General features: G+C 53.4%; 2 protein-coding genes across 9 annotated transcripts in view; one reads left to right on the plus strand and one right to left on the minus strand.

Moving 5' to 3' along the window:
• The window catches only part of VANGL2 (VANGL planar cell polarity protein 2), a 33,885-nt gene extending 31,128 nt beyond the window's left edge, over nt 1-2,757 (minus strand). Inside the window, exon 1 of one of the 2 annotated variants that reach the window (XM_039359910.1) lies at nt 2,663-2,757. The gene's annotated coding sequence lies outside the window, so the exon portion shown is untranslated. Of the gene's footprint in view, nt 1-2,331; nt 2,472-2,662 lie in introns of those variants that run through there. The other variant, XM_039359909.1, reaches the window with a different exon arrangement.
• On the plus strand, nt 1,392-23,758 carry LOC120315498 (protein FAM71B-like). Of its 7 annotated transcripts, none has more exons than XM_039359918.1 (8): nt 1,392-1,547; nt 11,906-11,955; nt 16,527-16,694; nt 19,555-19,754; nt 20,913-21,156; nt 21,285-21,619; nt 22,672-22,730; nt 23,583-23,758. In XM_039359918.1, exons 3-8 carry the CDS (start codon nt 16,551-16,553, stop codon nt 23,705-23,707), a joined length of 1,107 nt encoding a protein of 368 aa, XP_039215852.1. In that variant the 5' UTR covers nt 1,392-1,547; nt 11,906-11,955; nt 16,527-16,550; the 3' UTR covers nt 23,708-23,758. The 7 variants fall into 7 exon arrangements, with proteins under 7 accessions (XP_039215852.1, XP_039215846.1, XP_039215848.1 ...); XM_039359912.1 differs by lacking the exon at nt 1,392-1,547 and adding an exon at nt 10,686-11,026 and having other exon boundaries at nt 16,531-16,694; XM_039359914.1 differs by lacking the exon at nt 1,392-1,547 and adding an exon at nt 10,686-11,026 and having other exon boundaries at nt 23,583-23,755.
• The last annotated feature ends 838 nt before the right edge of the window (nt 23,759-24,596 follow it).

Genomic DNA, 24,596 nt, shown 5'->3' on the forward strand with positions numbered 1-24,596 from the left:
ATTCAACACACCAGAGTTAAACCGACTTCTTTGAGGCCCAGAACCTGCTTGAAAGAACTGGCCAGGTCTCCCGTCAGCCTGGAACAGGACACAAGGCCGAGTCACAAAATGGACTCTACAAATGTTTCCAGTTAAATAAAAATTAAGTCCTTCATCTTAGGAACTCCAGCACCGTGTGGCAAGTCACACAAAAAAGGCTGAATCTGCACCATCCGGAGGGAACAGCTTGGTGAGCCCCAGAAGTGCCAATCACCCCAGAAATGGGGGGGGGCCTTCTGGCCCCTGCCTTGACCCAGGCCAGATTCCAGGTTTCAGACAACCATCATCTCCATTTCAGAAACAAAAAAAGAGCATTTTTGCTAAGCAGATGGAATTTGCTGCAACCAGTTACCCCCCCCCCCTTGCGCTTAGCTGCAGCCCCCTCCCCCACCCATTGCAATAGATCTAACTCAGATCCTCATTCTCTCCAGACCCTCCAACTGGGGAGAAAAAGACCCCACCCCAAAAGGCCTTACACACATCCTGCTAGAGAAACAGATGGGTTACACCCCCCCTGGCACGCTTCACACCCAGACCCATCCATCTTTCCAAGCCAAGGGGGGATTTCTTGCAGCCAGAGGACACAGACACACACAGCTAAACTGCACCCTCCCCATTCTTGCAGGGGGTGGGGAAGTGCAAAAGAGCCAAACACAGACACACACACAGACACACAAAAGCTGGGGAGGGGGGGGGAAGCTCTGTGCCCAGAAAAAAGGATTCCCCCATTCACAGTCAAGACACAAGTTCCTCCCACCCACCCCCCAAATAGATCTGATAAGGAGGGGAGGTTTTACACCCCCCCCCCGCCCCCATATACTGAACCACAGGTTGTAATCTTCATGGTTTAATATGCTGGGGGACCGTGCCCTGCATTCACACTTTGCACTAAGCCAGAATGGCACTTCGGGGTTTGGGGCGAAGAGGGTTGCCCGATCCAAGGCTAACAGTCCCCCCAACGCTGCGTCTGCCTGCCCCAGTGCTCGTCTTCACCAGACCAGGGCGGAGAGCAGAGGGGAGGAGAAGGGGTGGGGGTGGGGGAAGGCCCAGATTCGGGGTTCTTCTCCCCCAAAGTGGCCTCGCACAATTTCACAACCTGTTCAGACCAGAAGTGGGGTTCCCACCTCACTCAAACGGACCCACGCATCCTCCTCGCCCTCCCTGCAGGGCCGGCTCCCCCCTCCCAGTTCCCGCTTGTAATTTCAGCCCTGGGGGGGTCCCAGCCGCTCCCCCCCCCGTTTCCTAAGCCGCCAAAGAGGAGGCCTGGGCGAGCGGGCGGCCTGCGACTCCCCGGGCCCAGGAGGGACCCACGGAAGGGGCGCAACTAAAGCCGCGCAACACCTGAGCTCGCGCATTGCACCAAGTTTGGGCGACTCCAGCTTGGCGGCGCCGCGGCCGTTTCAGTGCCTGGCGGGTGGCCCAGGTTAGCCGGGTGGTTAAAGCCAAGCGTGGCTTGTTGTCGCGGGAGAGCGTGGAGGAGCCCACGCAGGACAGAGAGGCAGCAACAGGTACGTGAAACCAGGCGAGGCCCCCTGACGTCACCCCAAGGCCTGCCCGGAGCGGCTGCTCACCTGGGCCAGTTGCAAGCCACCAAGGTTGCATTGCAGTCGGTTCACACGTGCAACCCCCGACCCACCCCCGCTAAGACCGTGCCAGGCCCCGGGCAGGACACACACACGCGCGTACCCTTTGCAACATGGCCCTGATGCCAACTGGCAAAGGAACCCACCACCCCAGGCCCAAGGGGGCAAGACCTCCGCCCGCTTCACAGGCCAGGCCGGGCGGGCGGAGGGCAACCGGCCAGCCAAGGAAGCCGCAGCCGCCGGGCTCCGGACAGGGCAGGGCCGGGCTCCGGGCAGAGACCGGGGGGGGGAGGCACGGGGGCTCCCCTGGGCAGGGACACCCATCCGGCCCCGCGGCCGCTTCCCACGCCAGCTGGGCTGGGCTGCTGAGTCGGCCACGTCCCCTCCAGGCCAAGACGGGGCGGGTCTCGCCCCTCGGAGCAGCGCCCGGGACCGGACGGCTCCCTCCCGGCCCGGCCCGGCCTTCCCCTTCCCCGCTGCCCGGCGCCCAGCCAGGGGCCCGTCTCCTTCCCCGCGCACGGCGGCCCGTCCGGGGAGAGCCTCGATCGGCCCCTCGGCGCGGCCGCCCGGCCTCGCAACCCCGCCTGCCCGGCCCCCCAACGGCCCCGCGACCCCCGGGGGGAGCCCGCCCGGGCAGCCCCGCTTGCAACGGGAGCTGCGGCGGTGCAAGGCGCCAGAACAAAAGGCGGGCGCGCTCGATCCGAATTACCCTCGGGGCGAGAGCGGCGGCTGCGGCTGGCGTGCTCCGGTTCCCCCGTCTCCGGCTTTTGTCCCTGCCCGGCCGCCGAATCCCCGCGTTCTCCCTCTCGGGCGGCTCCTTCCGCTTTCCATGCAATTGCAAAAAGGAAGCGCGGGGGGGGGGATCCGATTCAGGCGCTTGGAAAGGGGACCCGCGCGGGGCGAAGCGGAGCCGGGCTGCTCCTCGCCTTGGAAGGGGCAGAATCCGGCGCAAAAGCAGCGCCGCAGGGGGGCCCCCCGCCCCAGCTCCGGCCTCTCTCCCCCTCCCGCTGATCCGGCGTGTGAACAGGGAGGATTCGAACCTGCGGACTCGGCGCGGCTGTTCCCAGGGCTCCGCGCGCCTCCCTCCGGCGCTTCCATTGTCTCCGCCGCGAAGTTCCCAGCGCCCGCTCTTCCCTCGCCCGCTCCCGCCCCCTCCTCCTCCCTCTCCTCCTCCTCCTCCTTCCTGGCGGCCGGTTAGTTTTATGGTTCGCTCGTTCGGGAAAGCGGAGTGGGCGGGCGGGGAAAAAAAAACTTTGCCCTCTTTGTACAATGCAAGGGGTCTTAATCCCCATCTCTTTTTAAGGATTTTTTTAAAAAGGACACAGAAGGAAATAAATCAGAGATAAGTTAGTCGGGAGCGAAAGGCGCAGCAAGGCATTCTTTCTCACCTCTGCAGTGTTTTTTTTTAAATCCTAATTCTATCCTAAACTAGATGACAAGCGAGTTTCAGAGAAATACCATGATGGTTTGCCACATCTACCAAAGCAAGGAGGGACTTCCCCCAGCCCCAGGGTCCCAAATCACCCACCCCACTTGAACCTACCCTGGTCAGGGTATATATTTTATCCTGGTCCATAGTTACAGATAGTCCTCAATTTACAATCATTCATTAAGTGACGGTTCGAAGTTACAATGGCATTGAAAAAAGTGACTTACGACAGTTTTTCACACCCACAATCTCTGCTGCATCTCCCTGGCCAGAATTCAGAGGCTTGGCAACTGGCATGTACTTATGACGGTCGCAGTGTCCCGGGGTGATGGGATCCTCTTGTGACCTTCTGACAAGCCAAGATTCACTTAACAACCGGGTTCCTAAGTTAACAGCTGCAGGTTCACTTAACAACTGTGGCAAGGAAGGTTGTAAATTAGAGCAAAATTCACTTGACAACTGTCTCACTTAGCAACATAAATTTTGGGCTCAACCATGGTTGTAAATTGGGGGTTATCTATATAGATTCTCCTGCTTGAGCAGGGGGTTGGACTAGAAGACCTCCAAGGTCCCTTCCAACTCCATTATTCTGATTTGTTTTGCAAATCCTGCTATTGCCTGTCTGGTTGTTTTGGGTGGGCTTCACTACGTTTCACAATACCAAGAAATCCGGATTATGGGGGGGGGGTTGAGAAAAGAGGCAGTAAATATTGTATTATTACTAGGGTGTGACCCAGATTCCCCTGCAGGGGTCAGCTAATGGATCTTCTCAAGGTCTGATCAGAAGTCTTGATTCTCCTAATCCTGGGATGGGATCAGATGATTCGTTGTGATGCATTTTTCCCGAAAACTACCATTTGTCAAGGTTGACGGGCTGCCCTGGAGAGCTTAAACCGCCCTCTCCCCATTTTGTGACATTGTGACTGAGGTTGGCTGACAAGGAGGAATTGTTTGTTCAGTTTATCCCACTAATGCAGCGTTTCTCAACCTTGGTGACTTTCAGATGGGTTGACTTCAACTCCCAGAATTCCCCAGCCAGCTTTTTTCTCCCAGTCCACCCATCTTAAAGTCACCAAGGTTGAGAAACGCTGCATTAAGTGGGTGAGCGTTTAGGAAGCAATAGACACCCTAACTTAATAGCAAGATCTAGTAAGCAACAGACACATTAACAAGGGCACAACAGAGTGTACAACAGCTTCCTATCCTTGGTATGGTGAAACCAATTAAGAATCTAAAGTTCTTTAACTCAGCTCCGATGGGGGCCATGCAATTTACGATGCAATTTATTGGCTGGGTTCATAAAGAGCATATTTATCCATGTTTCACCTAATCACAGTCTCAGGGATTAGCCAGATTTTCTGGTTTGGGACAACACTGCGATCCACAAACTAAACACAGGCGTTTTATTTGCACAAGCCCTGAGGCCAAAATGCAGCTGGTAGGTTTGTGGAGGGGAGTGGTAGAAAAGAAAGAGCCGTCTTTTCTTACGCTATATTTTCTTAAGACTCCTTTTGGGAGGAAACTCCATCATTGTCTGGTTAAGGAAACCTGCTAAGGGGCAAAGCGTAGAAAGAAGGAGACGTGAGTTCTAGTCCCGCCTTAGCTACGAAAGCCGGCTGGGTGACTTTGGGCCAGTTCCTCCCTCTCAGCCCAGCCTCCCTGGCAGGTAAACCAATATACATCTTGAAGACAGGGCTGAGAGCCCACCTCCCCTCCCCTCCCAATTCGCAGAATTTGTGACCAGTGAATTTATCTGCAGGTGGCCCTAACTTAAGATCACGACGACTCAGAATTTCCAATGCTAAGCAAGATGGTTGTTAAGCGAGTCGCCTCTGATTTTACAACCTGTTTTGACACAGCTGCAGTTGTTAAGTGAATCCAGCTTCTGTCACTGACTTTGCTTCTTTGGGACGGTCACAAGGGAGGATGTCCGGACGCCGGTCATAAATATGAACCAGGTGCCAAGTGCCTGAATTTTGGTCATCTCTGACCCTGGAGATGCTGCAACGGCCGTTAAGTGTGAGGACCAGTCCTAGGTCACTTTTTTTCAGTCCTATTGTAGCTCTGAACAGTGGCTAAGCGAATGGTCGTAAGTCGAGAACTACTTCCACTCGGCTTATAGGACCATCTAGTCCAGATTTCCCAAGCTGACCTAGCCAGCCTTTTTAAAATCATCACGCAAACAATACAAGACCGAGCGCCACATGGGGACCGTAGTGCCAGGCCCGGCCCTGCCTTCACCTGCACCCGTGCCGGCTCTAAGCCAGGCTGAACCTTCAGCCGGCCGTGGGGGGCTGCGGGACAGAGCCCCTGGGGGACGCCTGGCGGATTCTGCGGTGTGGTTATGGCAACCTCCTTGGCCAAACATCTCCCGCTATCGCCTCTGAGCTATGACAATGTGTTGTGTAAATATATCGCACACGAGGTTTCCTGTTTCACGAGGCTTTCCGAGGGCAGGGAAGGGAGGGGGGGACGCTGAGGAAGCTGATCCCAGGGTGGAAATTCAGAGAATGAGAACCAAGAGCCAAAGAGGCCTCTGAGGGTGGGAGGAAACGGGGTGCCATGGGGCTCCGAACCCTCAAGGCAAACAAAACACAGGCGGTCCTCGCTTAACGGCCTGTTGCTTAGGAACTGTGCGAATTTACGACAGAACTTCCCCAGAGTTACTTGACCTGTTTTGGAAGTTTTGACAGCCATGCACAAACACACACACACAAATACACACACACACACACACACACACACACACACATACACACGGTCATTTCATCCCAGTCACGGGACTGATTTTCTATATTTTTTGCCGGAATTCTAGCAATTCCTTCTGGTTTCCAATAAAAAATGCCCATTGGGGAAAATGAACTTGTTTAACGACCATGGTGTTTGCTTAACGACCACATTGTTCACTTAATGACCAAAGTGTTTGTCTAATCACTGCAAATTCCCCGTGTTTGGCTGGGGAATTCTGGGAGTTGAAATACAGACGTCTTCAAGTTGCCAAGTTTGAAAAACGCTGGATAGAGCCTGCTAGGTTGTGCGGTGAGGCAGCCTTTCCAATCAAGAGAACGAGGGACTGTCCCACTGAGCCTTTCTGGTCCTGATGCTGCTCAACACCTGCACAAAGGTGCCGGCGGAAGTCACTGGTGGCCTGCAGCTCCCCAAGCTGATTCCAACACAGGTCTATCCACGTCTCATTTGCAACGGGTTTCCTCCCTCAGCAGGGGGATGGACTAGATGACCTCCAAGATCCCTTCCAACTTTATTATTATTATTATTATTACTCCTACAACCTGCTCGTTTGAAGGGCAGCTGGAAACGTCTCCAGAAATTGGAGCTGAATGGCTGACATCAGCAGCTGGCTGAACTCTTCTCCAAAGCGCCCGAGAGCAGGACAAGAACCACCGAGTGGAAGGTCATTAAAGAGAGACTCCAGTCTGGAACGGAGGAGGAATTTTAACCAGTGGAACTGCTTCCATCCAGAGGTGGTGGCTGCTCCATCGCTGGAGGTTTTCAAGAAGAGACAGGATAGCCATTTGCCTGGAATGGTATAGGGCAGTGGTTCTCCACCTTTGGGTCAGGACCCCATTTGGGGTCGAACGACCATTTCACGGGGGTCGCCAAACAACGCAGTCCGCCATTTTTTTCCCCCTTTTCCTTAGCTGTGCTACTCCCTTTTATTCTACTGGCTTTTGAAAGCCAATAGAAGAGACTCCCTTGAATAGAGTCTAATTCTGTTGGCTTTCAAAAGCCAATAGGAATTGTCCAGGCTGTCTCTGCCCTGCTGAGCCCACCAAAAGCCCCATTCTGCAAACGGTGCTGCACCAGTTGAGTAGTCCTCGACTTACGACCGGTTGAGTAGTCCTTGACTTACGACCGGTTGGGCTCGCGGCATTAAAAAGGTTGAGAACCACTGCTCTAGGGTCTCCTCCTTGAACAGGGGTTGGATTAGAAGACCTCCGAGGTCTCCTTCAACTCTGTTATTCTGCATCCTGATGCCAAATGCAGCTGCCACACAGCTGGTGCCGGATGCCAGGAGCCCATGATGCTCTCCTGAAAGATTTGCCCAGGCTGCCAATGGCCAACGGACACACTTCAGATGGCTGGTGCTTCCTAGCACCACCTGCCTTCAGGAGAAGCCCTTCCGAAGGTGCGCCCATGCCCTGAAGGGTGACAGGTGAATGGGACAGGTGAATCTTCTGCCAGGGAGATGCCAGGCTCTGGAATGCAGAGTGTAATGGCAGCAGTTCTAGTCTTCTTTTCCCCTCCCTATTTTTGGCTTTGCCAGCTGCGTTGAGAGTTGGAAAGCAGGAGGTCCTCAATTTGTGGCCACAATTGGGGAACAGAGTTTCTTTTGCTAAGCAAGCCGGTTATTAAGTGAGTTGCTCCCAATTTCACCTTTTTGTCACAATTGTTAAGTAAATCTCTGCAGCTGTTAAATGAATCACGTGGTTGTTAAGTGAGCCCAAGTTTCCCCATTGACTTTACTTGTCAAAGGGGGGGGGGCAGCATAAGGTCGCACCTGGTGATCACAAGACCCCAGGATGCTGTAACCATTGTAAACACGTGCCGGTTGCCCAGCACCTGCATTTGGATCATGTGACTGTCATAATGGTCATAAGTGTAAGGACTAATCAGTCAAAATAGAGCTGGAAGGGACCTTGGAGGTCTTCTAGACCAGCCCCCCACTCAAGCAGAACCTATACCATCTCAGACAAGTGACCGTCTAGCCTCTTTTTAAAAATCTCCAGTGATGGAATGCCCACGATTTCTGGTGGCAAGCTGTTCCCCTGGTTAATTGTCCTCTTTGTTAAGAAGTTTCTCCTTAATGCCAGGTTGCTTCTCTCCTTGACTAGTTTCCATCTGTTGTTTCTTGTCCTCCCCTCTGGTGCCTTGGAGAATAACGTGACCCCCTCCTCTTCTTTGTGGCAGCCCCTCAGATACTGGAATACTGCTATCTTGTCCTCCCAGCCCTTCTTTTCTCTAGACCGGTCAAACCCAAATTCTTATTATGACCAGTCATAAGTCACTTTTTTCAAAGCCATAACTTGAAACATTCTTCAAAAGAAAGATTGTAAGTCGAGGACTATGTAAATGGCTGAATATTATTTCAATAAAAAATTAATAAAATGTTTCAATTCCTATAGATTTTTTCCTGACACAGGTTTAAGTATGGCTTTATTTATTCATTCGGTTTCTATAACCGCCAGTCTCAGTTCACGACTCTGTGAATCGTTCACCGTCTCCCATACACAAAAAGACATATTACACACACAAAAAAAGAAATAATACTTTTTGGGTGTGAATGAGGAGGGGTTTGGGGATTCAGTCCCCTGACCATTTAATGCCTGCTGGGTGTCCTTTGTGCTCCTTCCCACAATTCGAGGCTACACAACGAACAGAGAGCCGTTTGTTTCCTGCTCTGTTCATTTGCACATCTGTCCCACATTTCAATCCCCGTGAGTCATCTTTTTTGGCCGCAAAATCTTTTTCCAGGTAAAAAATGCCTGAGAGCTGATCTCTGGATATTTGCTCAGGGTAAATTTTTTGGAAGCTGCAACTGACAAACCGGCTGTGCAGATAGGTAGTCCTCCACTTACAGCCACAATTGGGACCAGAATTTCTGTTGCTGAGCGAGGTCGTTGTTAAGGGAATCGCGCCCAATTTTGCAACTTTTGTAGCCACAGAGGTTAAGCAAACCACAGCAGTCGTTACGTAAATCACATGGTCAAATCCAGCCCCCCCCCCGTGGACTTTGCATGTCAGAAACTGGCCAAGAAAGTCACAAATGGTGATCGCATCACCCTGGGAGACTGCAACTCTCGTAAATGCATGCTGGTTACCAACTGCACAAACTTTGATTACATATGTGGGATGCTGTGACAGTAGTAAGGGTGAGGATCAGTCAGGGCTTGCCTAACTTCAAACGGTCAATAAACAAATAGTTATAAGTTGAGGACCACCACCTGTACAGTACGTGCAAGCTAGAGAATTCTGGGAGTTGAATTCCACCCGTCTTAAAGTTGCCAGGGTTGAGAAACTGGGCTCCAAACGCTCAGATGTATTGCGTTACCCATTTTCACAACCCCAGAAGTGGCTGCAATCCACAAAAATGCCCTGCAAACAACCCAGCCCCCACTCCCCCTTGCATTTTCTCTTCTTCCAGGGTTTTCTGCTTTAGATTCAAACTTCGCGCTGTTACTGCAGCTTGCAGATGGCTTTATCTGCTCTTTGGTGGGGAGGGGGCCACCCCAGGCGTGGGAAACCCATCCGGGCACCCCTCGCCTGGAAGGAGGGTCCAGGGGACTTCAGGGGCGCCAATCAACGGAACGACTTGACTCCTGGGGTTGTGGGTGCTCCATCACTGGAGGTGTTCACGAGTAAACTGGACAGCCCTTTGTCTGGGGTGGAATAACGTCTCCTGCCCTGAACAGGGAGCTGGACTAGATGACCTCCAAGGTTCCTTCCAGCCCTAGGATTCTATGAGCTCATTACCTCTTTCCTGGCTAGATCAGCCTGCCACGCCCCCTCAGCCAGCCAGTCCGCGGCCCGAGAGAGCCATTGATAAAAGACGAAAGGGGCGTGGCTTCCTCAAACTGGCCAATCCCACGGCGGCCCAGGCTCCGTTCATAGTTTTCCAAGCGGCTTTCCGCTTCGGAGGGCGGCGGCGACGCGGCGCCCCGGGCAGCCCCGGCCCGCGGGAGCCCAGAGGGGCCGCTGGATGCCGGCCGCAGATGGCGCGGGAAGGCGACGAAGCAGGGCTCCGGTGCACGTGAGAAGAGGGGCGCTGGGCTGTCCACGGGTGCCGCGTCCCGCCCGAAGGGGGCCCGTCCAGATGGCCTCGGGCCTTCCGCAGAGCTCCTGCCTTCGCGGAGCGGCGCGGCCGCGCGTGGCGCTCAACCGGCGGGCGGCGGGGCAGCCGCGGGGCGAAGTGGCTGCTCCCCGCCTCGTGTTCCGGGCCGGCCAGCGGCTTCATCCGCACGGGGCCTTTGCGGCCTCGCTTCCTCCGGCTTTCTGGTCGGCACCGGCGGCCGATTGGGAATCCCGGGGCTGGAAGGGGCCTTGGAGGTTGCCGAGTCCAACCCCCTGCCCAAGGCCTTGTTCCGTCCCAGGCAAAAGGCCGTCCGGTCTCTCCTTGAAGACTCCAGCGAGGCTGCCCCTGTCTGGAGGATCCCACCATTTCTTGACCTTTGCTGCTGCCTCCAGAGCCGAGAAAAACCTGACAAAAGGGGAGGCAAATGAGTCAGACCCCCCCCTTCCCAAACTGTGCTTTCCCGGGGAGGGGGCTGGCTTATGTCAACTGGGGGCCTGTAGCTTCTGCCACCGTTCTATGAAACCTTTGTCAAATTTAAATTTAGAACAGAGTTTTCCAATCTTGGCGATGGGTGGACTTCAGCTCCCAGAATTCCCCAGCCAGCATGATTTAAGACTGGTGGACTTTATGTCTGGCTGGAGAATTCTGGGAGTTGGAGTCCACCGCTCTTCAAGTTACTATGGGTGAGAAACACTGCTCTAGAACAGTGTTTCCCAAACTTGACAATTTTAAGGCGTGAGGACTTCAACTCCCAGAATTCCACAGCCAGCGTTGCTGGCTGTGGAATTCTGGGAGTTGAAGTCCACATGCCTTAAAATTGTCAAGTTTGGGAAACACTGCTCTAGAAGTAAAAAAAAAACTACATCTCCCATGAAGCCCTGAGCCCCAGCAGAACCCTCACTGCAAGGGACGTGCCATCCATCCTCTTATCTACCCATTGGCTGGAATGAGAAAAAAAAAAAAGGCGGCATCCGTTGCCTCCTGCTGCCAGCGTCTCCCTGCCTGCAGGAGAGGTGCCAACCTTTCCTGGCAGATGAGAAGTTACTCCCTGGCTGAATTTGTGAAGCTCGTCTCCTTTGAGCAGGCCCGGAGTGCAGCCTTGACGTCCCGTGTTCGAGCAGAAAGGCGGGGGCCCCTTGACACAGTCATGAAAACAGTAATCAGGTAGGAAAATTCCTGCCAGCCCAGCCTGCAAGTCTGGGCATGAAGCCCTGCCCGCTGCCTCCTTTCTCTGTGCTTAGCAGAGCTTAGTTGGATGAGTCTTGCAAATGTGAAGTTAAATTCTTCTGCGTGAAATCATCTCCCGCCCCAAACTTTTGCAGCATGCTTTAGCAAATAGAGTAGAGTAGATCGGACGTTTTCAAAAAATTCAGTTTGATGCCACCCAGCTCTAAGTGACTCTGTGGGGTTCACAGTACATCAGACCGGGGGTGTCCTGGTCTTATAACAACATAAGAAACAACCTAATTAGAAGAGAATCCACGCGTGCAAAAGTGTGAGGTTGGGGCAATCACGAAGAGAGTGTGAGTTCTAGTCCTGCCTTAGGCACAAAAACCAACTGGGTGGCTTTGGGCCAATCCCTCTCTCTCAGCCCAACCCACCTCACAGGGTTGTTGTTGTGGGGAAAACTGAAGAAGGGAAGAGAAAGTTCACCACTTTGAGTTCTTTGTAAAAAATAATAAAGGCAGGATATTCTTGAAAGCAAAAAGGTTGTGTGTGCATGTGAAGGTGGACGGGATTTGTAGCTGTTCACGGGGGCTTGTGTACAACCCGGTGCCAGCCAGCAGCCGGAAGGACGTGCCCCCCCCCTCCTCCTTCCTCTGCCCCTGGTACTTGCGGCTCTCCCTGTCCCCCCCCCCTTTGCACATCAGAGGGGGAAAAAGCCCCGAACTTCACAACTCCTGGGATAAAGGTTGCTCTGTGCCCTGCTCGCTCACTCGCAGGCAGCCTGTGGGTTAACAGTCCCGGTGTGGTGGGTCCTTCCAGCCTCCCTTTCCTGGGGGAGCCCATCAAAAGCTGGATCTTTGCCTACTGTTTCCACAGGAGAGCCTCGGAGACCTGCAACCTGCTCCTCAAAAAACGTTGGAAACCAGGTTAGACGTTTGGCAGGGGGAGAGCCTTTGCCAGCAGCCCCCCCCGATCTTAACTCGGGGGACTTAGGATCGGTCCTTGTACTTACAGCCATAGCAGCCTCTCCATGGTCACGTGATCAAAACTTGGCAACCAGCATAGATTTATCAAGGTTGCGGCATTCCAGGTCACGTCATCTCCATTTATGACCTTCCCAACCAGCTTCTGAAAAGCAAAGTCAACGGGGGAAGCCAAATTCACTTAACAGCCACATGATTCACTTAATAACAACAGTGATTTGCTTAACTGCCATGGCAAAAAAGATCACAAAATTGGGTGCATCTCCTTAAACCAGTGGTTCTCAACCTTTTTATACGGCGACCCTGGACATAAGCAGGCGGCGCGCATGCGCGGTGGCGCCCCCTGTGCGGCACACATGCATGGCGGCGCCCCCACGCACCGCCCCCTGCGCGGCGCGCATGCACGGTGCCACCCCCATGCACCGCCCCTTGCACGACGGCGGCCCCTGCGCAGCACGCATGTGTGGTGGCGCCCCATGCACTGCCCCTGCGTGGCGTGCATGCGCGGCGGCACCCCATGCGTGGTGCACATGCACGGTGGCGGCCCCATGCGTGGTGTCCATGCGCGGCGGCGCCTCCTGCGCCGGCTGACAAAAAAAATGGCGGATCGCGTTGTTTGGCGACCCCCATGAAATGGTCGATCGACCCCAAATGAGGTCGCGACCCACAGGTTGAGAACCGCTGCCTTAAACTGCCTTGTTTAGCAATGAAAATGCACCAAATTTTACCAACTGTGGTGTTTTCAGTTATGTTCACCACCAGGGGGCAGTACAGACCAGTTTCGTCCTCACTAAGAAGCCTCAGAGGAGGTCTTCGTCTTAAGACACAGCCACGTGTCTTAACCTTGGATCCTTGAAGAAATGTGGACTTCAATGCCCAGAATCCCAGGCTGGCTGGGGAACTCTGGGAGTTGAAATCCACAAGTCTTAAGGTTGGCAGGTTTGGAGACCCCTGATTTAATTGGAGGTCTCTTCTTGCTGTAATTCCAGACACTATTTTGTTAACCATATTTAGGATTTAGCATGCTGTGTGAATGCACCAAAATATTATATATTAAAATCTGACTTTTGTAGCCTCAGTTAAGACTAGACTTAGCATTTGCGTTTATGTAAGTAAAACCTATTTGGTTTAATTATCCCTAAATATTGCCCTACAAAACTCAGAACATTTGCTTTCTCTGGTTTTGCTTTTCCCGCTAGGTGGCGCCAGCCTCCATGCTTTAGAGCAGGGGTCTTCAAACTTGGCCCTCTTATGACTTGTGGACTTCAACTCCCAGAATTCCTCAGCCAGGCATGCTGGGAGTTGAAGTCCACAAGTCATAAAAGGGCTAAGTTGGAAGACCCCTTTAGAGAGTTTCTAATTTTCAATTCATAAATATTAAATAAATACCTGCAAAGCACTAGAAGCAGGACAAAGGAGTAATGGATGAAAACTCACCAAGGAGAGAAGCAGCCTAGAACTAAGGAGGAATTTCCTGACAGAACAATTAGTGGAACAGCTTCCCTCTAGGACAGTGGTTCTCCACCTGTGGGTCGGGACCCCATTTGGGGTCGAACGACCATTTCATGGAGGTCGCCAAACAACGCAGTCCGCCATTTTCCCCCCCTTTTCCTTAGCTGTGCTACTCCCTTTTATTCTATTGGCTTTTGAAAGCCAATAGAATAGACTCTCTTGAATAGAGTCTAATTCTATTGGCTTTCCAAAGCCAATAGGAATTGTCCAGCTGTCTCTGCCCTGCTGAGCCCGCCAAAAGTCCCATTCTGCAAACGGTGCTGCACCAGTTGAGTAGTCCTCGACTTACGACCGGTTGAGTGGTCCTCGACTTACGACCGGTTGGGGGTCGCGGCATTAAAAAGGTTGAGAACCACTGTCCTAGAACATTCCAGACAAATGATTGTCCAATCTCTTCTTTAAAACTTCCAGTGATGGAGCCCCCACAACCTCTGGGGGGAAGCCATTCCAATAATTAATTGTTCTCACCTTTAGGAAATTTCTCCTTAGTTCCAGGTTGGTTCTCTCCTTGATTAATTTCCATCCAGGTGCTTTGGAGAATAGTTGACCTCCTATTGTTCTCTGTGACAGCCCCTCAAATATTGGAAGATTGCTGTCATATCACTTCTTTTTTTTTTTTTTGATCAAAGTAAACATACCAATTCCTGGGACAGTTCTTCACATATTTTAGCCTCCAGGCCCCTAATCTGATCATCTTGGTTGGTCTTTTCTGCACTCTTTCCAGAGTTTCAACATCTTTTTCATATGGTGATGACGAAAAAGGTTTAAGGCAGGGGTGTCAAACCCGTGACGTATCACGACTTTTTTGCTATTGCCGGCAATGGGGTGGGCGCGGTCTTGCTATGATGCATCCGGCCCGCAGGCCGATAGTTTGACACCCCTGGCTTAAGGCATTTTTCTCTCCCTTTGGGGAGAAAAAGCCTTTGCTGTTGACCATTTTGGGATCAAGGGGGTCTTCAGTGAAGGGGGCCTTTTATGCCCAGCCCTCTCCCTCCGTCTCCAGCCCCCCCACCCGCAGTTTCTCCTGTGCTAAAGGAAGGCATCAGGAACTATTTCCTTACTGGGGGGGAGGAGGATTTTTTTGGGAAAAGAAGGTGTCATAGCCAGAAGGGGTCAGCCATGGGGCAGAAGGAAGCAGCCCCCTTGGTTCAAGAGAGAACTGAAGACTGAGCAAGCAAGCTCTCCAAGGCTAGCGGAAGCATTGTCTGCAAGGAAGAAACAGTCTGGGGGAGCCCAGGGGAGAGTTGAGCTCAGCAACACCCCAGCCAGATGCTCAACCCTCCTGGTTGCTGGAGGCAAGCTTGGGAGGTGCAGATCGGATGGCCCAACCTGGCCTGCTCTCTGCCGAGACCCCCAGCGCTGCTGACCAGGTGGGAGAGCCTTCGTGCCTGAGTTCTGCAGGGGTCTCCATGGCAATGAAGGCAGAGGTCACAGAGGAGAAAGCGTGACATCGCCCCCCCCCCCGCCCCACAAGCACCATCAGCCATGGCCAGGGGGAGAGAGATGGCCCGGAGCAAGCAGGCCGGCCCACAGAAGACCCCAGGTCAGCCCTCACGGGGCAGGGGGCGCCATGGCCCCTTGGGGAGGTTGGCACCAGCTTGCCCAGCCCCAGTAGCAGGCAGGCTAACAGCCCAGGACTGGGGGGGCCAAAGTCCCAGACATCTGGAGAGGAGGCTGGGACCCTCCGGGGCCCCATGTGGATTGTCAAGGGCAAGCAGGACGACTCTGCGACTTCTCCAAAGGAGCGAGAAGGTTTTCTCTGTTGTGCATGTTTCTCGGAACTGAAAGTCCCCCATTATTTCCAACCACATTCCCTCCCTTGGGCAGCTGAAGAGCCTTGGGGACAGACGGGGAGAGGGCGCCTCTCTGCATGAGTTTCCAGCAAGATAGCAATAGCCGTAGCACTTGGACTTATATACCACTTTGTAGTGTTTTACGGCCCTCTCTAAGTGGTTTACAGAGTCAGTGTATTTGCCCCCAACAATCCGGGTCCTCATTTTACTGACCATGGAAAGGTGGAAGACTGAGTCAACCTGGAGCCGGTCAGGATCGAACTGTTGGCAGTGGACAGAGTCTGCCTGCGATCCTGCATTCTAAGCACTGCGCCACCAGGGGCTCAGTATGCCCTCTTGGTGAAGATCCTGCTCCACCCGTGCCCACGTCCCTGGAGATCTGGGACACCCGAGCCACAGAAAGCATCATAAGGAATCCACGTTCCCATGCTTCCCTGCCAAACAGCAGCCCGTTGGGCAGAGAGAGCAGAATGGGGCTCCCTGGGCAAAAGATACTCCTTCTCAGCCTTGCTAGCTCTGCCTTGCTCCGGTGCAGGCCTCTCCAAACGTGGCAACTGTAGGACGAGTGGAGTTCAGCTCCCAGAATTCCCCAGCCAGCATAGTTGGTGGCCATATAATTCCCCACTCCAGTTCTGGGAGTTGAAGTCCACACGTCTTAAAGTTGCCACGTTTGGAGAGCTCCGGAGCATCACCTGCTGGGAAGGATGGTGCCTAGGAAGGTGGAGGGCTGTGATGGATTACAACGAGGCAGCGGTTTCCCAAGGGGGAGGGAGCAGGTGCTAAGGAGGAGGGCAAGACGAGAGGCAGCGCAGTCCAGAGGCGAAGAGGAACTGGCTTAGGATAGCCGCTCCCAGCCTAGAATCTCCCAGGGTGTATCTTAGAGCAGTTAAAGCACAAGGCAAACTCTGCCCGCATGGCAGAGTCTGGAGTTCGAATCTCACCAGGCTCAAGGTTGACTCAGCCTTCCATCCTTCCAAAGTCCGTGAAATGAGGACCCAGATTGTTGGAGGCAAGATGCAAATAAAGTGTTGACATTGTAAGCTGCCTACGGGGCGAGATATAAGCCTACAATGATATTGCTATTTAGTCCGGCAAGAGTCTGTCGATTGTGTGCAAGCAAATGAACCAAACCCCGGATGGGCTGTCCTACGTCGTTCTGGGCCCCGGCCTGGCCCCGGCCCCCTTCCAATCGCTGCCCCCTCTTCCCAGGCAGGCCTGGAAGGAGCCAAGGCAATGGAAGCATCCAAGGCCCCCAAGAACCCCACCAGCAGCCGAGGCCTCTTCAACACCAACATGGGACCTCTGCAGCGCCAGCTCCGCCTGGGCGAGTACAACCTGCTCAAGTGCGCTGCCATGTTTGAAAGCGATTTCGTCCAGGTGAGAGGGCCGGGGCAGAAGGCAGAGGCACCCCGGGGAGGGGAGGGGCCCCTCCAGTCCCTCACACACACACACAGCGGGAAGCACCCGTGTTCAGCAATACACGCAGTCCTTGACTTAGGAGCGTTAGGACGGTGCTGAAAAAAGTGACAGTCAGCCAGTTCTGCCACTTACAACTGTTGCAGCCTTCCAATATCTGAGGGGCTGCCACAAAGGGGGGGGGGGTTGACCTGTCCTCCAAAGCACCAGAAGGCAGGACAAGAAGCAACGGATGGAAACCAGTCAGGGAGAGAAGCAACCTGGAACTCAGGAGAGATTTCAGTTAATCAGTGGATTGGCTTGCCTTCAGAGTTGTGGGTGCTCCATCACTGGGCAGCCCTTTGTCCAGGATGGTTGAGGGTCTCCTGCTTGAACAAGGGGTTGGACTAGAAGACCGCCAGGGTCCCTTCCAACTCTTGTTATTCTGTTCATTGCAGTGTACCCACACTCAGAATAGAATAGGAGCTGGAAGGGACCTTGGAGGTCTTCTAGTCCAGCCCCCTGCTCAAGGAGGAGGACCTCTACCATTTCAGACAAGTGACTGTCTAGTCCCTTCTTAAAAATCTCCAGTGATGGAGCACCCACAACTTCTGGAGGCAACTGGAGGACTGGTTAATTGTCCTCACTGTCAGAAAGTTTCTCCTTAATTCCAGGTTGCTTTTCTCTTTGGTCAGTTTCCAACCATTGTTTCTTGACCTGCCATCAGGTGCTTGACCCCCTCTTCCTTTTGGCAGTCTCCTCAAATACTGGAAGACTGCTATCATGTCTCCCCTATTTCCTCTTTTCTTTAGACTAGCCAAATCCAAGTCCTGCAGCCGTTCTTCGTATGTTTTAGTCTCTAGGCCCTGATCATCTTAGTTGCTCTTCTCTGAATTCTCACATGAGCACAATTCTGGCACTTGGCAACTGGCATGGATTTATGACATCCTAGCACCCTGGGATCACATGATCACCATTTGCAATCTTCCCAGCTGGTTCCCAATGAGCAAAGTTAGTGGGGAAGGTGGATTCACTAAACCAGGGGTAGGCAACCTTGGCTCTTTTATGACTCGTGGACTTCAACTCCCAGAATTCCTGAGCCAGCATGGGGGAACTCTGGCCCCCTCATGACTCGTGGACTTCAACTCCCAGAATTCCTGAGCCAGCCTGGCTCAGCTTGGAAACCTCTCCCTTTCCCCTCAGCATGGCTGGCTCAGGAATTCTGGGAGTTGAAGTCCACGAGTCATAAAAGAGCCAAGGTTGACTACCCCTGCACTAAACAATTGCATGATTCCCTTGGTAAAAAAAAGTCACAAAATTGGGTGTGGTCACCTGATGACTCACTTCACAAATTCACGGCTCAGTGACAGGTTCCAGCTGTGGTTATAAGCCAAGGACTACTTGCAGAGCAAGCTACAGTTCCCTGGCCCATCAGCCATTCTGAGATCCCATCCCTGTCCTCCCCCCACAGCCAGATATCTTCAGAGAGCAGGGATCCTCTATGACATCTCCCAGGTGATCCGTTAGGCTCCCCAACCTGCAGGAAAGGGATCCCAAGGGATTGCCAAGGCAGAGCAGCTCTCCCGAGGACAGCGACAGCAAAGGATGCCCGAAGGAAAGAGGTGGGAGGGAGGCTGATGATGCCAGGCGTCGGCAAATTGCTTGGCAAGGGTGGGCAGCGAGACGGCTGAATCCGGCTATGCCAAGGTCGCAACTGGGGTTTACCTGTTGGCAGGGAATGCAGGACAATTTGGGACTAATCCAAGGAGGATTTTTTTTTTTACACTAGAATAGTGGTTCTCAACCTTTTTAATGCCGTGACCCCCAACCGGTCGTAAGTCGAGGACTACTCAACCGGTCGTAAGTCGAGGACTACTCGACTGGTGCAGCACCGTTTGCAGAATGGGACTTTTGGCGGGCTCAGCAGGGCAGAGACAGCCTGGACAATTCCTATTGGCTTTTGAAAGCCAATAGAATTAGACTCTATTCAAGAGAGTCTATTCTATTGGCTTTCAAAAGCCAATAGAATAAAAGGGAGTAGCACAGCTAAGGAAAAGGGGGGGGGAATGGCGGACTGCATTGTTTGGCGACCCCCGTGAAATGGTCGTTTGACCCCAAATAGGGTCCCGACCCACAGGTTGAGAACCACTGGGCTAGAATAAGTTGGGCTGTGGAACAGATTGCCACTGGATATGAGGCTGGTATCAGCTGGGGTGGTTTTCAAGGAGGTTTACTTGCTTCCCTTTGGGGAGAGGGATGCTTGTTTGCCCTGGACCCCTGAGCTATGGGACCCCAGACTTTCGGTGTTTTCAAACTCTGTCATGGCTTTTCAGCTTGACTTTTGTCTCCTTTTAATGGAATACAGGAGAGGTGGTCCTCAACTTACAGCCACAAATGAGCACAAAATTTCTGGTGGTTCAGTGAGTTTTGCCCCATTTTATAACCATTTTGCCACAGTTGTTTAGCAAAACGACAGTCCTTAAGTGAATCTGGCTTTCTTCATAGACTCTGCTTGTCGGAAGCCGGATGGGAAGGTTACAAATGGCCCTCGCACGGCCAACACCGGGGTGCTGCGACCGTCCATACACCCGCCAGTTGCCAACTGCCCAAATTCTGATCACGTGACCATGGGAGTGGGGGGTGCGGCAATGACTGAAAAAACAGTTCTGGGTCACTTTATTCAGTGCTGGCTGTTGAGTGAGGGGCTGCCTGTGCCGTTTCTCAGCCTCGGCAAGGTTGATCCGGGTGGACTCCATCTCCCGCTTACGAAGGCAGAACAAGGGCGTGATTCGAACCAGGGTTTGCAGGTTAACAGGCTAGCCAGCTGCTCCATGTCTTCCAGGTCAGCAAGCAAGGTGGCATCCTCGATGTGCACAACCAGGTGCAGCAGGTGCGCGTCGCCATTGCCGCCACCAGCCCCGGTCTTCCGGTGCCCGATGTGCTGCTGCTGGCCCGGCCAGTCCTCCTCCCTCAACAGCTGCAACCAAACCTGCAGCACAGGTATCGCCCCCGGGCTCGGAACAGGAAGTTTGAGCTCACCAGGTAAGGCTCAGCAGCCATGCCCACGCCCCCCCCCCCCATGGCCGGGCTGCGTTTTTGGGGTCTCTCCCTTGGCCACACCTTAATTGTACTCTGAAGCAATCCGGATCGGCTTTGGGAAGAGGTGCTCAGCGCACCTTGCAAGAAAACGCTTCAAGCAGCTTTGTGAAAGGCGGATCTCCTGGACGTTGTTAAGAGCGGTTCGAATGCTGGCGGACTCGCTCCCTGTAGGCGCTGCAGGAGAGCAGAGAGCGGTTGCCCCTTCAGAACGATCACTGACCAAACGTTTTCTCAGCTGAGGACTAGCTGTGGGGTCCTCTGCGGTTGGTGGCTTTCTTGCAGACATTTCATTACCAAAGTAGGTGACTTCATCAGTGCAAGAAGAGAAGGGAGCTTGGGGGGGAGGAGGAGGACTCTGGGGTCTCTGAGCTTGGCTGTTTCCTTGCAGGCATTTTATGACCCAACTAGCGAACATCATCAGTGCTAGAAGGGAGAGGGGTTTGTTCTCTGTTTATATACAGTGTTGGCGGGGCACCCAGTTGCTTCTTCTCAGTGGTTCCTCCATCTGAGTTGGTAGTTCCTTGCTTGGGGTAAAAAAAAAGAGTAAACACCCCTCCCTTCCAGCACTGATGATGTTCCCTAGTTGGGCCATGAAACGTCTGCAAGAAAACCAGCAGGCTCAGAGAGCACCCAGGACCCCACAGTTGCCTCCTCCTCCTCCTCCTCCCTCCCTCCCTCCCTCCCTCCTCCTGTTTCCACAAAGCCCCCTCCCTTCTAATACTGATGATGTTCCCTAGTTGGATAATGAAATGTCTGCAAGAAAACCACCCAGTTCAGGGAACATCAAGAAGCCCACAATCCTCCTCTTCCTCTCCACAACCCCCCTCCCTTCTAGCACTGATGATGTTCCCTAGTTGGGTCATGAAACGTCTGCAAGAAAACCAGCAGGCTCAGAGAGCACCCAGGACCCCAGAGTCCAAACCTGAACTACGAAGATTCTCTTCTAAGAGGATCACCTGTACAGCAGCATACAAACCCCAGCAGATAAATCAACGAGACAGACAGGATGGAGGGAGGTGGCCCAGGGCAACAGTCCCTCCCCTCCAGTTGCATGAGCCAGCTGCACGACCCTCCCCACTGTCTTCCTCCCCCCCCCCTTAGGCTCCTTCCGTTGTGCTTCGTCAAGATCACCATCCATGACCAGGAGAAGAAGCAGCTGCGATTCAAGTTGGTGACCGGCCGCACCTTCTACCTCCAGCTCTGTCCCCCAGCCGACAACCAGAAGGACAACTTTGACTTGTGGGTCAAAGTGGTCCATCTTCTTCGCCCCCCCTCGGACATTCACCAGGATAAGTGGCGCCAAGACCCATGGAAGTCTGGGGATTTGGCTCCCCAAGCAACGGTTGTGAGTTGGCAAGCTGGTTGGGGGGGGGGTTGGGGAGATCTAGAGAGTGCCTGCTTGGAGAAGGCAGTTCTTGGGGAGAGGGCTGCCCTGGCCCCCTCCCCTGCATCACTTCTCTTCTGCCCCCGCAGAGCTCTGCCACCCAGGCCTCGGAGGAGAGAGAGATCTCCATCGCAGAAGTGCTGAGCACCCTGCAGGAGGAGATCCCGGACAGCCCCAGGAACACCATGGACTTCCTGGACACTCCCAGCGTCTCCACAAGCCCCAGCCCAACCTTGGTGGCCATCCAAGAGAGGCTGGAGGGCCCATTCCTGCTGGAGCCCCAGAGTTCCATGGAGGAGCCCTGGAGGGTCTCCCAGGAGAGGACGAAGGAGAGCCCGATGGAGCCGTCGCCCACCGGCAGATACGAGACCCGAGTTGCTCAGAAGGAGATCCAGGAGGGGGCCCATGGGGCAGGAGGTCAAAGGTACACCATGGAAACTGCCAGAGGAGGGGCAAGTGGGGGGGGTCCTTGGGGCACTCTGAGCTTGGCTGTTCTCCTGCGGACATTTTGTAACCCAGCTAGGTAACAACATCAGACCAAAAAACATCACCTTCAGTGGGCAAGCAGGGATTAACACCAGACAGAAAACAATACGCCAATCAAGGAAAAAACACACACACCCAACACTGGCAGGGCAAGCTACTGTGCATAAACAGGCAGCAAATCCCACACTCAATAGCACTGATGATGTTACCTAGTTGGGTAATGAAACGTCTGCAAGGAAACAACCAGAGAGCACCAAGGACCCCACAGTCTTCCTTCCCTTCTCCTCTTCCTTCGCTCTGGATACCCCACTCGCTTCCAGCACTGATGATGTTACTTAGCTGGAGAATTCTGGGCCTTGATGTCCACCTGCCTTGTTGCTGAAGTTGAGCGAGACTGCCTTACGCTGTGTGTTTATTCATCCCGGCACTGAACCGTCAGGGCCGACATGGCGCAGGGGGTCTAAACTTCCTGATCAAAATCGAACCATTTGCTTTGCATTCTGTTTATTCTCGTGCATGCTTTCTTTCCCTTGCATCCTGCTCTTCCCCCCTCTGGGAATCAGCTTTCAACTCAGAATTCAAACCCTCAACCGTCCCTATTTTGCCCAAGCGTTCCACCATCCATTATGGTGGCGCAGGGGTCGGAATGCAGCACTGCAGGCTACTTCTGCTGGCTGCCGGCTGCCAGCAGTTTGGCAGTTCGATCCTGACCAGCTCAAGGCTGACTCCGCCTTCCGTCCACTGTGAAGCGGTATATAAGTCTAAGGGCTATTGCTATTATCCTGAGTTTTTTCTAGCTCCACAAATGAACAGCCACCTTTTTTTTTGCATCCGTGTGTTTGTCAATGACACGATGAAGGGCAAAAGGCTTCAGGGTGCAGCCTCGCTGGATGTCCGGCGGCAGCAAAGGGCCAACGGGTGGCGTGGGCCAGCACAGGAACAGTCACTCGAAAAGGGCCGGAGTTCTGATTGAAACTCTTCCTCTTGCAGAAAGAGCAAAACAAGAAGCAAGTCGAGCCAATCTCGCCGAAGCCGTTCGTCCAAGAGAGGTAAGCAAGGCCGCTGGACTCAGAATCGCCCTTCATGATAAAATAGCAGAGTTGGAAGGGGCCTTGGAGGTCTTCTAGTCCAGCCCTCTGCTCAAAGAGGAGACCCTACTACACCAATCAAGGAACCACCAAGAAGAAGCAACGGGGTGCAGGAAAGCCACTGTACACAAAAGAGAACAAACGCCTCTCCCTTCTAGCACTGACGTTGCTTGCTAGTTGGGTCATAAACCATCTGCAAGGAAACAAGCTCAGAGAATGCCAAGGATCCCACAGACCTCCTCCTCTCTGCAATCCCCCCTTCTAGCACTGATGATATTACCTAGTTGGGTCATGAAACGTCTGCAAGAAATACACCCAGCTCAGAGAGCACCCAGGCCCCCAGAGTTGTTGTCCTCCCCACTCCCCCTCCTCCTTCTCTTTGTTCTTTCTACCATCCCCACTCCCTTCTAGCACAGTCATTCCCCCCCTCCTCCTCCCCGCAATCCCTCCCCTTCTAGCACTGATGATGTTACCTAGTTCGGTCATGAAAGGTCTGCAAGAAAAACACCTCTTTATACATCCCACACTCATTTCTAGCACTGAAGATGTTGTCAGGTAATGAATTGTCTGCAAGAAAACAACCAAGCTCAGGGAACACAAAGAACCCCACAATCCTCCTCCTCCTCACAAGCTCCACTCCCTTCTACACTGATGATGTTACCTAGTTGGGTCATGAAAGGTCTGCAGGAAAACTGCCCTGCTCAGGGAGGAGCACCCAGGACCCCACAGTCCTCCTCCCACCCTCTCCCTCCGCCCCACCGTTCAGCCCTGAGCTACAAACCTCCTCTTGTGTCATCTTCCCTCTCTTTCCAGTTGTGAGCCAGGCGTCCAGGAAACTCTCCTCCTTAATGGGCTCCTTGTCTGGGAGCAACCAGAAAGTGTCCAAGAGTTCCCACAGCAGCCGGAAGCCCCCGACCAGCAAAGAAAGGAAACGCTGAGCAGCAGCAGCACCCCCACCCACCCCCACCCCCCCTTGAGAAGAATCAGAGGCTTGAACCAGAAGACAGAAAAGGCGTCTTTCTTTTCTTGAATCTCTTTCACTAGTAAAGACGATGGCTAGAAACACCGTTCTCTTTGGCCCTGTCTTGTGGAGCTGGGTTTTTCCAACCACCACAACGTTTAAGGCAGGTAGACTTCAACTCCCAGGATTCCCCAGCCAGTTTCCACGGTGGCTGGGGATTTCTGGGAGTTGAAGTCCACCCACTTGAAATTTGTCCAGTTTGAAAAACACAGACTTAAGTAGCAAACTGTCCGGGGTCGGAGTCAGTCTTGGAGACCCAGGGTGTCGTGGCTTCCTAGCAAACGGGGGGCTGCCCCCCAAACTTGGAGGGATTTGCTTGTCTGCCATCCTCAAGATGGAGGAAGTAGAGCAGTGGTTCTCAACCTTTTTAATGCCGCGACCCCCAACCGGTCATAAGTCGAGGACTACTCAACCGGTCGTAAGTCGAGGACTACTCAACGGGTGCAGCACCGTTTGCAGACTGGGACTTTTGGCGGGCTCAGCAGGGCAGAGACAGCCTGGACAATTCCTATTGGCTTTGGAAAGCCAATAGAATTAGACTCTATTCAAGAGAGTCTATTCTATTGGCTTTCAAAAGCCAATAGAATAAAAGGGAGTAGCACAGCTAAGGAAAAGGGGGAAAAAATGGCGGACTGCGTTGTTTGGCGACCCCCGTGAAATGGTCGTTCGACCCCAAATGGGGTCCCGACCCACAGGTGGAGAACCACTGAAGTAGAGAATCACTTTGTTCCCCACAGCCCTTTCTCTAGTGCAGTGTTTCTCAACCTTGACCATTTTAAGGCATGTGGACTTCAACTCCCAGAATT

This window comes from Crotalus tigris, unplaced genomic scaffold, assembly GCF_016545835.1.
Source record: "Crotalus tigris isolate CLP2741 ecotype Arizona unplaced genomic scaffold, ASM1654583v1 scf7180000019143.106728444:792265, whole genome shotgun sequence".
Taxonomy (NCBI): Eukaryota; Metazoa; Chordata; class Lepidosauria; order Squamata; family Viperidae; genus Crotalus; species Crotalus tigris.

Coding starts and splice junctions, on each gene's coding strand:
- LOC120315498 (XM_039359912.1), top strand. CDS start 10,809: ATGAGAAAAAAAAAAAAGGCGGCATCCGTTGCCTCCTGCTGCCAGCGT. Junction 16,695..19,554: donor TTGAAAGCGATTTCGTCCAG/GTGAGAGGGCCG, acceptor CATGTCTTCCAG/GTCAGCAAGCAAGGTGGCAT. Junction 21,157..21,284: donor TGGCTCCCCAAGCAACGGTT/GTGAGTTGGCAA, acceptor CTGCCCCCGCAG/AGCTCTGCCACCCAGGCCTC.